The 14744-nt window shown below is 41.9% G+C and overlaps 1 protein-coding gene across 7 annotated transcripts in view; it reads left to right on the forward strand.

The window, feature by feature from the left end:
• ZNF521 (zinc finger protein 521) overlaps window positions 1-14744 on the forward strand; it is a 272111-nt gene that overhangs the window by 112891 nt on the left and 144476 nt on the right. For all 7 annotated transcript variants that reach the window (XM_036098162.2, XM_036098156.2, XM_036098159.2 and 4 more), the window contains one exon: window positions 1119-4471. In XM_036098162.2, the coding sequence (XP_035954055.1) occupies window positions 1559-4471 (2913 nt within the window). In that variant the 5' untranslated portion in view covers window positions 1119-1558. The remainder of the gene's footprint in view (window positions 1-1118; window positions 4472-14744) is intronic.

Genomic DNA, 14744 nt, shown 5'->3' on the forward strand with positions numbered 1-14744 from the left:
GAAATAGGAGTGCACGTTTGCCAAGAACATAGTTAAAAAACACCTAATATAAGGTAGAGTTGCTTTATGGATAACTTGCTAAGGTTATATCTGGCTTTCAGTCTTGTTTGTCTTTTCTTTGTTACTCATAAATCTTTCAGCATTTACCATAATCATTTATCACTTTTCCTGTTTCCAGTTTTTCACAAGTCGCTTTGTCTCTGCTCACCTCAAAGTGCAGGTCCTGTTTGGCTAAGGAAGTTCATGCTGCTGAAGCTTTTGCAAAAGGAAGAAATGGTGGGCCACCTCTTGAACTTTCCAAACAAAATACACTATTACAATCTGGCCCTTGTGAAACTCTCATTTTTTCTTGATCCTGGCTGATCCTAGCTACATGTAATATCTAGCGGTACCCTACTAACATTTAATAATCCATTTTCTGGCCTATGGTATTCGAATCTTTCAGTTATTGAAGAAAGCCTGGTTGTCTTTCATTACACAAGACGTAATTATTATTGTGTTTTCTGTCTTCCTCCATGTGCTTACTTTTTAATATTTTTTTGCTGAAAGCAATAAGGTCTGTATCAATAAGAACCCCATAAAAGATTTTGGTCTTCAGAATTGCCTTTTTATAGAAAAACAAGCAAAATGCAGAGGGACTTTTTTATTAAATATTAGACATCTGGGTTGACTGCATTAATTTTAAATCATTCCTATAAAATTTCCTCTTTTCATTTGGTTCTTCAGATGCTCACATAATATGCAAATCATTTTAGGATGAATACAGAAGAAACATTAAATATATTAAAATCTGCATTTTAATAAAATTGTCGATGCGTAATATATACCTTGCTTCTAAGGAAAAATGATAAAAAGTAATAAGAGGGGTAATTGAGACATAGAACTATTTAATATCTTTTTATATTTTACAACCCAGTAAAAAGTAAATGTAGAATAAAAGCTTTGGGCTCAGATTTGAAAGTGTTCCACTCAAATATTTTGGCCTCCAGTTCCCCCCCCCCCACTCCCAAAAGGTTCTAGATGGTCCAACTGTTAATGGACTTTTTGAAATGGTATGGTAAACTTGTTCTCGAGTTCTCAGCACATAAGATGAATTGTTCCCTTGCTTCTCATTGCAGATGGAGTGGATGTTGAAGATGATCCCACCTGCTCTTGGCCGGCTTCCTCACCTTCTAGCAAGGACCAGACTTCCCCTAGCCATGGAGAAGGATGCGATTTTGGCGAGGAAGAAGGTGGCCCTGGACTCCCATACCCATGCCAATTCTGTGACAAGTCCTTTAGCCGCCTCAGCTACCTAAAGCACCATGAGCAGAGTCACAGTGACAAACTGCCTTTCAAATGCACCTATTGCAGTAGGCTGTTCAAACACAAGCGGAGCCGAGACCGCCATATCAAACTCCACACGGGGGACAAGAAGTACCACTGCAGTGAATGTGATGCCGCGTTCTCCAGAAGTGATCACTTGAAGATCCACTTAAAGACTCACACGTCCAACAAGCCATATAAATGTGCCATTTGTCGCCGTGGGTTCCTGTCCTCTAGTTCCTTGCACGGACACATGCAGGTCCACGAGAGAAACAAGGATGGGTCCCAGTCTGGCTCCAGGATGGAGGACTGGAAGATGAAGGACACTCAGAAGTGCAGTCAGTGTGAGGAAGGCTTTGACTTCCCGGAAGACCTCCAGAAGCACATCGCGGAGTGCCACCCCGAGTGCTCCCCAAACGAGGACAGAGCGGCCCTCCAGTGTATCTACTGCCACGAGCTCTTTGTGGAGGAGACGTCCCTCATGAACCACATGGAGCAGGTGCATGGCGGGGAGAAGAAGAACTCTTGCAGCATCTGCTCGGAGAGCTTCCACACCGTCGAGGAACTGTACAGCCACGTGGACAGCCACCAGCAAGCCGAGTCGTGCAACCACAGCAACAGCCCCTCTCTGGTCACAGTGGGCTACACGTCCGTGTCCAGCACGACTCCGGATTCCAACCTCTCCGTGGACAGCTCGACCATGGTGGAAGCTGCCCCCCCAATCCCAAAGAGCCGGGGCAGGAAGCGGGCTGCTCAGCAAACCCCTGACCTGACCGTCCCCTCGAGTAAACAGGCCAAAGTGACCTACAGCTGTATTTACTGCAACAAGCAGTTGTTCTCGAGTCTGGCGGTTCTGCAGATTCACCTGAAAACGATGCATTTGGACAAGCCAGAACAGGCCCACATTTGTCAGTATTGCTTGGAGGTATTGCCCTCACTCTATAACCTGAATGAACATCTGAAACAAGTGCATGAAGCTCAGGATCCAGGTCTGATTGTTTCTGCCATGCCTGCCATAGTCTACCAGTGCAATTTCTGCTCTGAAGTTGTCAATGACCTCAACACCCTTCAGGAACACATCCGATGTTCTCATGGATTTGCGAACCCTGCCGCTAAGGATAGCAATGCGTTCTTTTGTCCCCATTGCTACATGGGGTTTCTCACTGACTCTTCCCTGGAAGAGCATATAAGACAGGTCCATTGTGACCTCAGTGGCTCCCGATTTGGGTCTCCGGTGCTCGGGACTCCGAAGGAACCGGTAGTAGAAGTCTATTCTTGTTCTTATTGTACGAATTCGCCAATATTCAACAGCGTTCTTAAGCTGAACAAGCATATCAAAGAGAATCATAAAAACATTCCCTTGGCCCTGAATTATATTCACAATGGGAAGAAATCCAGGGCCTTGAGCCCCTTATCTCCCGTGGCCATAGAGCAGACATCTCTTAAGATGATGCAGGCGGTGGGTGGGGCACCTGCGCGTCCAGCTGGAGAATATATCTGTAATCAGTGTGGTGCTAAGTACACTTCCCTGGACAGCTTTCAGACTCACCTAAAAACTCATCTCGACACTGTGCTCCCCAAACTGACCTGCCCTCAGTGCAACAAGGAATTCCCCAACCAAGAATCCTTGCTGAAGCATGTTACCATTCATTTCATGATCACCTCAACCTACTACATCTGCGAGAGTTGTGATAAGCAGTTCACGTCAGTGGACGACCTTCAGAAACACCTGCTGGACATGCACACCTTTGTCTTCTTCCGGTGCACACTCTGCCAAGAGGTTTTTGACTCGAAAGTTTCCATTCAACTCCACCTGGCTGTGAAACACAGTAACGAGAAGAAAGTCTACAGGTGCACGTCTTGCAACTGGGACTTCCGCAACGAGACTGACTTGCAGCTCCACGTGAAGCACAACCACCTGGAAAATCAAGGCAAAGTGCACAAGTGCATTTTCTGCGGCGAGTCTTTTGGCACCGAGGTGGAGCTCCAGTGCCACATCACCACTCACAGTAAGAAGTACAATTGCAAATTCTGCAGCAAAGCCTTCCACGCAATCATTCTGCTGGAGAAACACTTGCGGGAAAAGCACTGTGTGTTTGAAACCAAGACTCCCAACTGCGGCACAAACGGGGCTTCTGAGCAGGTGCAGAAGGAGGAGGTGGAGCTGCAGACCTTGCTGACCAACAGCCAGGAGTCCCACAACAGTCATGACGGGAGCGAAGAAGATGTGGACACCTCGGAGCCGATGTACGGGTGCGACATCTGTGGGGCAGCCTACACCATGGAGACCCTGCTGCAGAACCACCAGCTCCGAGACCACAACATCAGACCCGGGGAGAGCGCCATCGTGAAGAAGAAAGCCGAGCTCATTAAAGGGAATTACAAGTGTAACGTGTGCTCGCGAACCTTCTTCTCTGAAAATGGCCTCCGCGAGCATATGCAGACCCACCTGGGCCCCGTCAAACACTACATGTGCCCCATTTGTGGAGAGCGGTTTCCCTCCCTTCTAACTCTTACAGAACACAAAGTCACGCATAGTAAGAGCCTTGATACTGGGAACTGCCGGATTTGCAAGATGCCTCTCCAGAGCGAAGAGGAGTTTTTAGAGCATTGCCAAATGCACCCTGACTTGCGGAATTCCCTGACGGGATTCCGCTGCGTGGTCTGCATGCAGACCGTGACCTCCACCTTAGAACTCAAAATCCACGGGACATTCCACATGCAAAAGACAGGGAATGGGTCCGCCGTCCAGACCACAGGGCGTGGCCAGCATGTCCAGAAACTGTACAAGTGTGCGTCTTGCCTCAAAGAGTTTCGTTCCAAGCAAGATCTGGTGAAACTTGACATCAACGGCCTGCCATATGGTCTGTGCGCTGGCTGTGTGAATCTTAGTAAGAGCGGCAGCCCAGGCATCAACATCCCTCCCGGCACGAATAGGCCGGGCTTGGGCCAGAATGAGAATCTCAGTGCCATTGAGGGTAAAGGCAAGGCGGGGGGACTGAAGACTCGCTGTTCTAGCTGCAACGTTAAGTTTGAGTCTGAAAGCGAACTCCAGAACCACATCCAAACGGTCCACCGAGAGCTCGTGCCAGATAGCAACAGCACGCAGTTGAAAACTCCACAAGTGTCGCCAATGCCCAGAATCAGTCCCTCCCAGTCGGATGAGGTAACTTGCCTTTTTACTATTTGCTCTTTAACCTCCTCAAGAAACCGTTGCCACTCGATGTGTCCACTTTCCGCAGCTTTATTTATTGTCATGTGCCAAGAGATGCTTAGATTGAAATGCAGTGGGTTTTTTTTTTCCCCCCATAGCCATTAGCCAGCAATTACTTGCTTCTTGATAAGCAGCATTTTGGCTTGAATGGTGCAAAATAGGACTAATTCCAGTCTCCCTAGGATATTGTCTTCTCTATGACTGAAGAGATCAGCACTCATGCCAGCACCACTGAGATCTGGAATCTCAGCATAGCTTCACCGCGAGTTGAAATCCCCAGCTATGACTTGTGTGTATGGCAGAGAGATAATGACATAAAAGTAGGATGCTATGGGCCAACATGCTGGTTGGAGTAAATTAAAAAGAATATATATATTTGTGGATAACAAATTGGGTAGGGGTGGCTTTATAATTCCATGTTGTCAACACTCACTGTTTCTCTTTGTCTTCTGGGTGGTGAGCAAAATATTTTGCACAACAGGATTTTTTAAAAGCCCCTACATTTATCAAGCGCCACATGCCCAATGTTCCATTTCAAGGCATCCCCTTAAATATCCCTGAGTCTTCACTCCTAGGGTTTGGGTTTCAAAATTAAAGTGGATTTTTTTTTTTCTTAGTTTAAGAGTGGTTTCATGCCTTCTTTGCCATAATGAGTATGAAAAATAAGTTCATTTACAACGAAATAGTTTTATGTCACCAGTCCTTGAAGCTGAGCAGAGGATGGCTCATTTTATTATAATTTCTTTATGCTTTATCACCTGGTTTCTAAGAGTTCTTTCTACTTCCCTACCTGCCCCTATTTGGAGATCCAGCCAAATGAAAACCCCAGGGAGATCCATCTCCCTTCAGTTTGGGGTCACTGCATTTTCCTTATCTTGTCTCAGCACTCATACCCTCTTGGAGGACCCCCTGCATGTCTCCGCAGATAGCCATCAGTCAGCTGGTAGGGGAGAGCTGGGAAGACTGACACAGAGCCCATCCTCCTGAAATGTGGCATCTGCGTGACAGGCAAGCTCCCAAACTTTGAAGCTGCTTTCCTTTCTCTCCTTCCAAGTAAATCTGCACCTTTCTCTCATTTAAATAAATGAAGTCCTTTCAAACTGATGAAGACAGCTGGAAGAGCATAGTTTTGGTAATGGCTACTGGCTCATGTGTTGGATCAAGTAGTTTCTTTTGGTAGTTCTAATCAGATGAAATGAATAATTTTTTCCAACTTTTTGTTTCAAACATGCTTAAACCTATAGAAAAGATGAAGGAATAACACAGTGAACGTGTGTTTTTGTGTATCCATATCAGAGATTTACCGGATATGAACATTTTGTCATATTTTTCTCTCTCTGCAACCTTTTTATTAACCTGAACCACATGAGAGTAAGTTTCAGATATCATGATTTTCCTAAGAAGAAGGACATTTTCCCATTTAACCATAATATTATTAGTTAAGGCAATTAACGACATCAGTTAAAGAAATTAAATAGATCTATAATGTCTTCTATAAGATGTCCATATTCATGGACATTTGCCCAATTGTCCCCAAAATGTCTTATTTTTAAAATGCTTATGGACAAGAATTTTAGAAAAACATTTATGCAGAAAATTACTTCTCTCCCCCTCTTTTTTATTTTGCTATGCTTAACATATAGAGAGGAGTTTGTATATTCATGTTTAATTTAAATGGTGCATAAAATTGTTTTGAAATGACTGCATTTGTGTGTGTGTGTGTGTGTGTGTGTATGTGATTGTGGTGGTGTGTTCGCTTAAAATCAAGCAAAATCGGGCTCTTGTTTCTTAGTAGATTGTGGAAAGGCATGTGCCTGTTTCTTCTCTGTTGCTGGCTTATGTTTTCTGATGTTCCTAAATTGCTATATATTATTACACCACTTGAGGTGAGATTTATTTTTTAAATGAAGGAGGACATATGGATAGTCTTTACATGTGAATTTGGTTAGAGTTACTTGCTTAGAGAAGTTATCATTAAGGGGTGGTCAAGTTTTTAATACTAATACCTAAAATCTTCATGATGAAGTCTAACTATATCCTGCACTTAAATAGAATAATGCAAAAGATATTTTTAAAAGTACTTCTTAATTGTAATTCTTTTTTTAAGATTTTATTTATTTATTTATTTATTTATTTATTTATTTATTTATTTATTTGGGTGAGGTGGGGCAGAGGGAGAGAATCTCAAGCAGACCCTGCGCTGAGCCTGGAGCCTGACACTGGGCTCGATCCCACAACCCTGAGATCATGACCTAAGCCAAAATCAAGAGTCAGACCGACTAAGCCATCCAGGCACCCTTAATTGTAACTTTTACAATAGTGTTTTTTAAACGCCTAGATACCAAGGCTTAAAAGTGACTCTTTACACAGAAGGGTACCTCCTTATTAAGGCTGATTAATAGGAGCTTGTAGCACTGTCCTTAACTGACCAGATACTAGGATTCAGTTGTACATATTTCCTTTGTGCTTCAAAAGTTCACTAATTTGTTTAACATTTTCATCATTGTTATTATTTTTTCTTCATTACAATATTTAAATCATAAAATTTCATGTGCTCACTTCCTTTCTGATAGTCTCTGCACTTAAAAATGTACAATAGGCCATATCATTTGGACTTGACATAGAAAATTATCTAAACATATGTGGAATTTTGCAAAAAGGAGCCCCAAAATAATGCATTAGCAAGAAAAAGACATAGAGTAAAAATTAATTTGTTTACTTTCTTTGTTAGTCAAGTTAAGCTTCTGTGACTTCTCCTATGTATTGTGTAAATTTTTTACCATGTAGGTAAAAGAGAAGTTATTATGTAAGTCTTTGCCAAAAGACAGGTATGCTTTGTGGGAATAAATTTTATCACAAAAAGAAGTACGGCATGTATGTCTCCTGACTTCGAAGTCCCAGGCAGGAATGAAGGACTTAGCGCTGTGGGTGGTATTTTCATCTCTTCTTCTTGCTGAGGATTGAGACTTCAGAAGAGAAAAGAAGACCATGGGACATAATAAAACCCGGATACACAGATATTGTCAAGAACAAGATTAGATTTTTTTCTGGACTTGACTTGTGATCACATAAGGGTATTGGTAGACACTGGAATGAGTATTTCAAAGACTGAAAAGAATGCTTTTTGGCCGAGACTAGATTACCTATTTAAAAGGGATTTAGATATAATCTAGGGAAGGATAAGTACTGGATAAACGCATGCGATCCAAGAAATGGATGAAAGACAAGGCACATGACACTTACGGAAAGATAATAGTAGGTAGCTGTCATGTAATGGAGAAATTTGGAATTGAAAACAAAAGATCTGAATGTGAACCCCCCTTTTCTTCTGCATAATGCTTTCTGAATTTGTGAACATGTTTTCTTTGTGCCACAATCCTATAATTATCAATCTAAATTTGCTATGGAGTCTTTGTTTTGAATAAAATATTTGGGGGAACCTATTCATTTCCCTTTGGCTCTCAGAGATCGAGTATGATATACATTTATGCCTACCCTCCGATACCTACAATGATTCCGTAAATGGTGGAGATAAACTAACACAAGAATGCTGGCCATCTAGGTTTTTTCCCTACACGAAACACCTCGCAGAGTTCCTGACATTTACTGTGTGTTGAATAAATGTTAGTTCTTCTTCTGGAGTTCATTGCCACTGGCCCAGCCTGGTCAGGTTCTGCCCCATTTGGACCTTAACATGTTTTCTTACGATGACATTAGAAGCATGTGTCCTTCTGCTTCCATTTCTCTAGGATGTCTAATAGCCGGGTTTCTTCAAGGGGTTATTTATTCACATTTCAGCTCACACCATCCCCGCCAGTCCATTGAAATTGCTCTTGCAGGGGTTTCCAGTTGTGTCCGTGTTGCTGGATGCTCACACAGTGCCACAGAATCAGAACCAGAAGGGACTCTGGAGACCATCTGATGAAGCTGCCTCATTTTACAGGCGGCAAAACAGGCCCAGATAAATTGAGTTCTAAGATGACACAGCTAGTAACTGGTAGACAAGGAGCTCTGAGAATCCGGCTCTCTAACTCCAGGTTCAAGATTCTCTTTTCATAAATCCACTGGACTTTCCTCTAGCTGCTGTCTCATCTGTATTCTTTTCATAAAATCCTCTCTGTATTGCTGTCTTACTTTCTGTTGTCATTTCCTTCTTCCACCCACTGCAAGGGATCATCTGCTTCCATCACTTTACTGCAGCTGACTTTTTTAAGGTCTCTGTTGATCTAATTGACCAATGCAATGCTTTTTTTTTTTTTCCCTTAAAGAGAACTTATCCTAGTTTACGTATTATTCTACTTCTCACTATTGGCTATTTCTTCTTTATCAAACCTCTGCTTTCCCTCCTGGTTCCCCTCACAGAGTGAACTGTAGCCTACTTCCTCTGTCTGCTCCTACAAGTTTGTGCCCTGTTGCAACTCTCATTCTGCATACCCCCGCCATGTGGCCTCATCCACTCCCGTGGCTCTGGCTACCACATTTATGGATGACTCTCCAAATGCTATCTCCCAAATGCAGGAGGGAACTTACAGGGGCTGATGGAAATATTCCCTATCTGGATTGTGGTGGTGGTTACATGACTGTATGCATTTGTTAATACTCACCAGATGTAAACTTAGTGAATTTTCATATGTGAATTACCTCTCAATGAAACTGATTTTAAAAAGGGTATCTATGGCTTCCACCTTTCCACTGATATTCAGACCCATGCACACAGTTGCCTGCTGGAGATATTCACTCACGTGTTTCCATACACTTGCAACTCAGTGGGACCAAAACTGAACTCATCATCCTTTTCTCTGAACCTGCTTCTTTTCTTATATTTTCTATTTCACTGTGGAGCCACTGATTTTCTTGTCTCCCTTTTCTCCACATCCAGTTAGTCATCAAGTGATCTCTGTTTCAGCTCATATATATTTCTTAAATCAATCCCCTCCTCTCCATCCCCTTCCCACGTTTGTAATTCAATCTCTGATCATCTCTCACTAAACTACTGAAGCAGCCTCCTAATTGTTCCCTTGGACTTTAGGCTTATCATTTTCAAATCCATCTCCACAAAGCTGCCAGAACAATCTATCTAAAACACAAATCTGAATAGCATGTCCCTCCCTATTTGAAATATTTTAAGTGCTCTGTACTTCCATCCTTATAGGATACTATAATATCCTTTTATTGTGAAATATAATGACTCTTCAGGTTCTGGCCCCTGATAAATTTCCCCTTCCTTTTCTTATCTTTCACCTTATTCCATAGTTGAAAACACTTTAATTAACCTGCAGGTGACACACTGCTTCTGTGTCTCATTAAGACTGCCCTGTCTCTTCTACCCGATAATCTTCCTCCTCCTGACTGCCCTCCACCTTCTATAAGGCTGTCCAACTTACCCTCTATTTGGAGATCAGCTACTCTAGAAGTCCTTCTATGACCCTGAGTTCCCACCACAAACATCTCTCCTCCCCTTGAATGCTCTGTGGATACAATATGTCATAAAGATATTAAAATTGTCACATTGTTTTATAATTACGTCTTTACCTTTCTCTTCCTATGAATTCCTCAGGGCAAGAATTTACTCAATCTCATATTTCTAATACCCATGACAGTGCCAGGCCCACAGTAGGCAAATGCCTCTGTGGATGGGTGTCGTGGAGCTGTGTCTGGCTGGTGGCTCGCCCAGAGCCTTTTCCCATGCGTGGCAGTATGGCAGGACACTTGGCCACCTCGCTTTTTTTTCATGCAGGAGCCACCTGCTACAGTGACGGAAACCTAGAAGGTATGGGATAAATGTGTGTTCTTGTTCTGAGTGTGTTAACTACAAGATCACTATCCACACTTTCTTACCCCATTTGGACTCAGAACGTTCCATCGTCATCGATGTTGTGTCAGTCCACTGTTAGTATCCTACTCCACTTTAGGGCCTAATTTCCCAGAGAAGTTGTAGTTGGTCTCACCAAGGTGGCCGGTGCGTTTCCAGGTTCCAAAGAAAGCCTTTCTGTCTCCATCATTCCTATGGCACGAGGCAGAGTAGATAGCTCTTTCCTTGACATACACCTCTGAGTTCATGGCATTTGCTCTCTAGTTTTCCTCCTACTTTTGCCTTTGGAAGTTTTTCCTCCCGTGCCTATTCTAGAAATGCAGAGATTCTTTGAGGCTCATCCTTGGCCCTCTTTTTCTTCTCTGTCCTACTCTCTCAGTAGGCCTCTCATCTCTTCATGTGGCTGTAACTGTCTCCATGCTAAGAATTCCCAAATTTCTATTCATAGCCTAGACCTCCTCTTAGTTCCAGATTATTGTGTGCTACTGACAGCTTGACTTTTCCATTTGCATCTCTTTTAGATATTTGAAGTGTAATGAGTACAGTCTAAACTCTTGATTCTCTCTCCTAAAATCTGTTCTTTTTCCAGACTTCCATCATTTGAGTAAAGGGAGCCACCCCACATCCAAATTATTCAAGCAAGGAACCAGGGAATTGTTCCTGATTCCTCCCTTTTCCTCATTCCCCACATCTGATCTATTAATAAGCACTGGATCTCTTGATTCTGCCTTTAACAAATATCCCACCCACATCTTTCCATCGCCAAAGCCATCATCATGGTCTGGGCCACAGTCCTCACCTGGATACTGCGGTGGTTTCCTAATGGATCCCTCTCCATCTTCTACCTGCTTCCAACCCATTCTTCATGCCGCTCTGTCCTGAAGACATGTAAGTTACATGGAGTCACTTAACATTCTTCAGAGACTTCCCATGTCACTCAAATACAAGCCCAACCCCTCTCCAGTTTATGAGGCCACATGCTGTCCGCTGTAGCCGGCTGCTCTCAGCTTGCCTAGGTGGTTCCTCACGCACTGTGCCCGGCCGCCCGGCCTCCCGGCCTCCTGAGTGGGGATCTCCTTCTGAGGCTTCCCACGAGCCACTTGTTCACTGGGGCGACTCTTCTGAGTCAGCCTGTCTGCACCTTTCTCATCTGTCAGACGGGCCTCTCCCCAAAATCTTTCTGAAGTTAGTCTCCTCCTTAGGATCTCCTTTTAAAATTATAATTTTTTTTACTTCTTTATTTCCTTCTTCCTCTTTCTCACCTCTGAAAACCCAACATGCTTGTCATAAGGTCTCAGTCAATATCAGTTGAATAGAGGAACCTATTATTAAGTACTTTGAAGTGACAAAAATAGTATATACTCCATCTCTGGATGTATATGCATGTATATCATAACTAATACATAGAGAGAGAGATAAGTTTCCCCAAAAGTGCTTACGTGCTTTAAAATCAGTTGTGATCTAAAAATATTAAAATAAGCTAAAAGGCCTGAAGTTTCTAACAGTTCAAAAATCATCTTCAATGTGAAGGTCAATTGTGAATGTCTTGAAGTCAATATTCTTTCTTTATGGTTCGTATACTGAAAATGGCAATATGTACATGGTGGTAATTCAGAACCCACTCAACTTCCACAGTTCTGTTTTATATATTAAAAATTTCCATACAAGGATGGATTTTAAGCTTTTATATTTCAAATTGCCGATACTAAGTTTTGCTAAGAGCAAAAATTAGGTAAGCTCCTTCTAGGTAAATAATATTTTTAAATTAAGTAGAAAATTTACATGACCAAATAAATTTGTAAGATTCAGGATGTTCTTGAAATAGAGTGAGTTGCTTTGCCAAGTTCAGTCTGCTTTCCGATTTATTGTTGTGGTGTTCAATATTTGTTTGGCAGCCACAGTGTCCTGGTACAGGGAGTTAGTGACCCCTGGCATAAATATCAGGGTGTGGAACATGGAAGAACCTGCCTCATATCCACTCTCTGTCCCTAGTCCCATGCTTACCTGGCATTGATCATTGACCCATACATTAAACTTGCTGCCACTATCATCCCCACATTTTCTGTACTTATTTCCAGTTCTGGGTTTTTTTGCTGATGTGTTCCATATGGTTCCAATGCCTTTTTAGAACATATGAAATTCGGAAATAGGAATGTTTTTGTATACAACCATGAATCTTGAATTGCACATAATATTTGTTCTTTGAGTACTAAGCCAAAAGAGTGTGGAGTCCTCCTGTGTAGTGGCAGAATTCTATTTAGGAGAAGTATTTTACATTTTGGCTTAAATGGTGTTGAGGTAGGAATTAGTAAATACTCAAGATGGTTTTGAATAATGAAAGAAAATCAAGAGCTACGTTCTGGATCTCTTATTACAATATTGCTCCACTCACCACATAATATAGATGCAATTTTCTATTAGCTGTACTTTGTCTTCCTAGAAAATTCCCCTAAAATTGCCAAACACTTTTAAAAAAAAGTCTCAATAGCCAGTTCCATATTTATACGTTCTGTTTTCACCTTTCCACATTTTTTCCCATGAAGGTTCTATTCTTAATCTGCCCTTCTCTTTCCCCACCCTCATTTCCTATTACTTATTTCCTATTCATTATTACCCCATACAGATGACTAAAATATCACATTTCAAATGTCGACCTTCTTATGAGGCCCCATCTTAGATTTTCAGCTACCTGTCTGACATTATCAGTTATGCATTCTGCTAGCCCTTTGACCAAAACAAATCGTAATTTCTTTTGCCCCCTGGTTTTCCACAGTGTTCCATCTTTCTCCTAATCATTGTGGTCTGAAACCTTGTTTGTATTTCCCATATCTTCTCTGTTCTTCCAAACTTTTGGGTCGACCACTCTCGAGCTGCTGTATTTTCTCTGCTGTTTGCATCTCTTGCAGTCTCTGTCCAGGCCCACGCCTGTCATTGTACACCCACTGCTCTCCTTCACGCCCTGCCTATTACAAAGGAAGTCCTAACCAATTTAGAAGTTCAGGTTCACACAAATCGCATTCTCTGGCCACAATACAAATCCATGATACATGAAAAAGTTATCTTTTTAAAAACCTCCATAAATAGAAAAATTAAAACCACACATGGAACAAAGGGGGCCATAAAAAGAGAAACTAAAAGTACTTAGAACTGAAAGAAAACTATATTGCAAAACCTGTGAGATGGAAACAAAGCAACACTTAGAGGAAAACATTGTTATAACATAAGAATACCTGCTAGCGGGTCGCCTGGGTGGCTCAGTTGGTTAAGCATCTGCCTTCGGCTCAGGTCATGGTCCCAGGGTCCTGGGATCAAGCCACACAGGGATGCCTGGGTGGCTCAGTTGGTTAAGCATCTGCCTTCGGTTCAGGTCATGATCCCAGGGTCCTGGGATCGAGCCCCACATCGGGCTCCCTGCTCAGTGGGGAGCCTGCTTCTCCCTCTCCCTCTGCTGCTCCCCCTGCTTATGCTCTCTCTCTGTCAAATAAATAAATAAAAATCTTTAAAAAAAGAAAGAATATGTGTTAGAAAAAAATACATATTAGAAAATTTAAAAAGGCATGATATCCAGAGGCTAAACATCCAGCTTCAGACATTGGGAACAGAACAGCAAAACAAGCCCATGAAAATATAAAAGAGAGGAAGATAATAAAGCAAAGAGCAAAGGTAATGAAATAGAAAACTGACAACAAGGAGGCCAACAAAGTAAAAAAAACCACTTCTATGACAAGACTAACAAAATTTATAAACTTCTGGTGAAATTAATCCAGTTAAAAAATAACGATAAGATTAATAATGAAAGGGGAGCTATAACATCATATGGGCAGAAGTTTAAAAGATACTAGGAGAGCCAGAGACATTACACATACCACAGTGACTGAAATAAAAATGAATGCAAAATTCCTTATTTCCCAAGAATGGAGAGCCACTGGAACTCTCTTACTTTACTAGTGGCAATATAATTTTTTACAAGTGCTTTAAAAATACTGCTGGGCAGTATATACTAAAGTTGAATACTAGCCAACTCTATGACCCACAAATTCTACTCCGAGGTCTGTATCTAAGAGATATGAGTGCAAGTGTTTACCACAGGTTATGAACAGGAATATTTATAGTGGATTTTACATATATGCTTCAAGCTAGAGTCAATCAAAATGTCTTTCAAAATAAAATGAATAAATACATTCATATAATGGTATGAACTCATTCTGTTCCCACAGTGGAATACTACATAGCAATAAAGGGGAATGAACTACTGTTATATAACAATCTCAGCAACTCATATACACAATGTTGAAAAAAAGGAACTAGGCACCTACTACTACATGACTCCATTCATATAAAGTGTAAGACTAGGCAACACTAATCAGTGGCAATCAAACTCAGAATAGTTACCTCTGGGATGGCATGAAGTAG

This window comes from Halichoerus grypus, chromosome 13, assembly GCF_964656455.1.
Source record: "Halichoerus grypus chromosome 13, mHalGry1.hap1.1, whole genome shotgun sequence".
In the NCBI taxonomy this organism is placed as follows: domain Eukaryota; kingdom Metazoa; phylum Chordata; class Mammalia; order Carnivora; family Phocidae; genus Halichoerus; species Halichoerus grypus.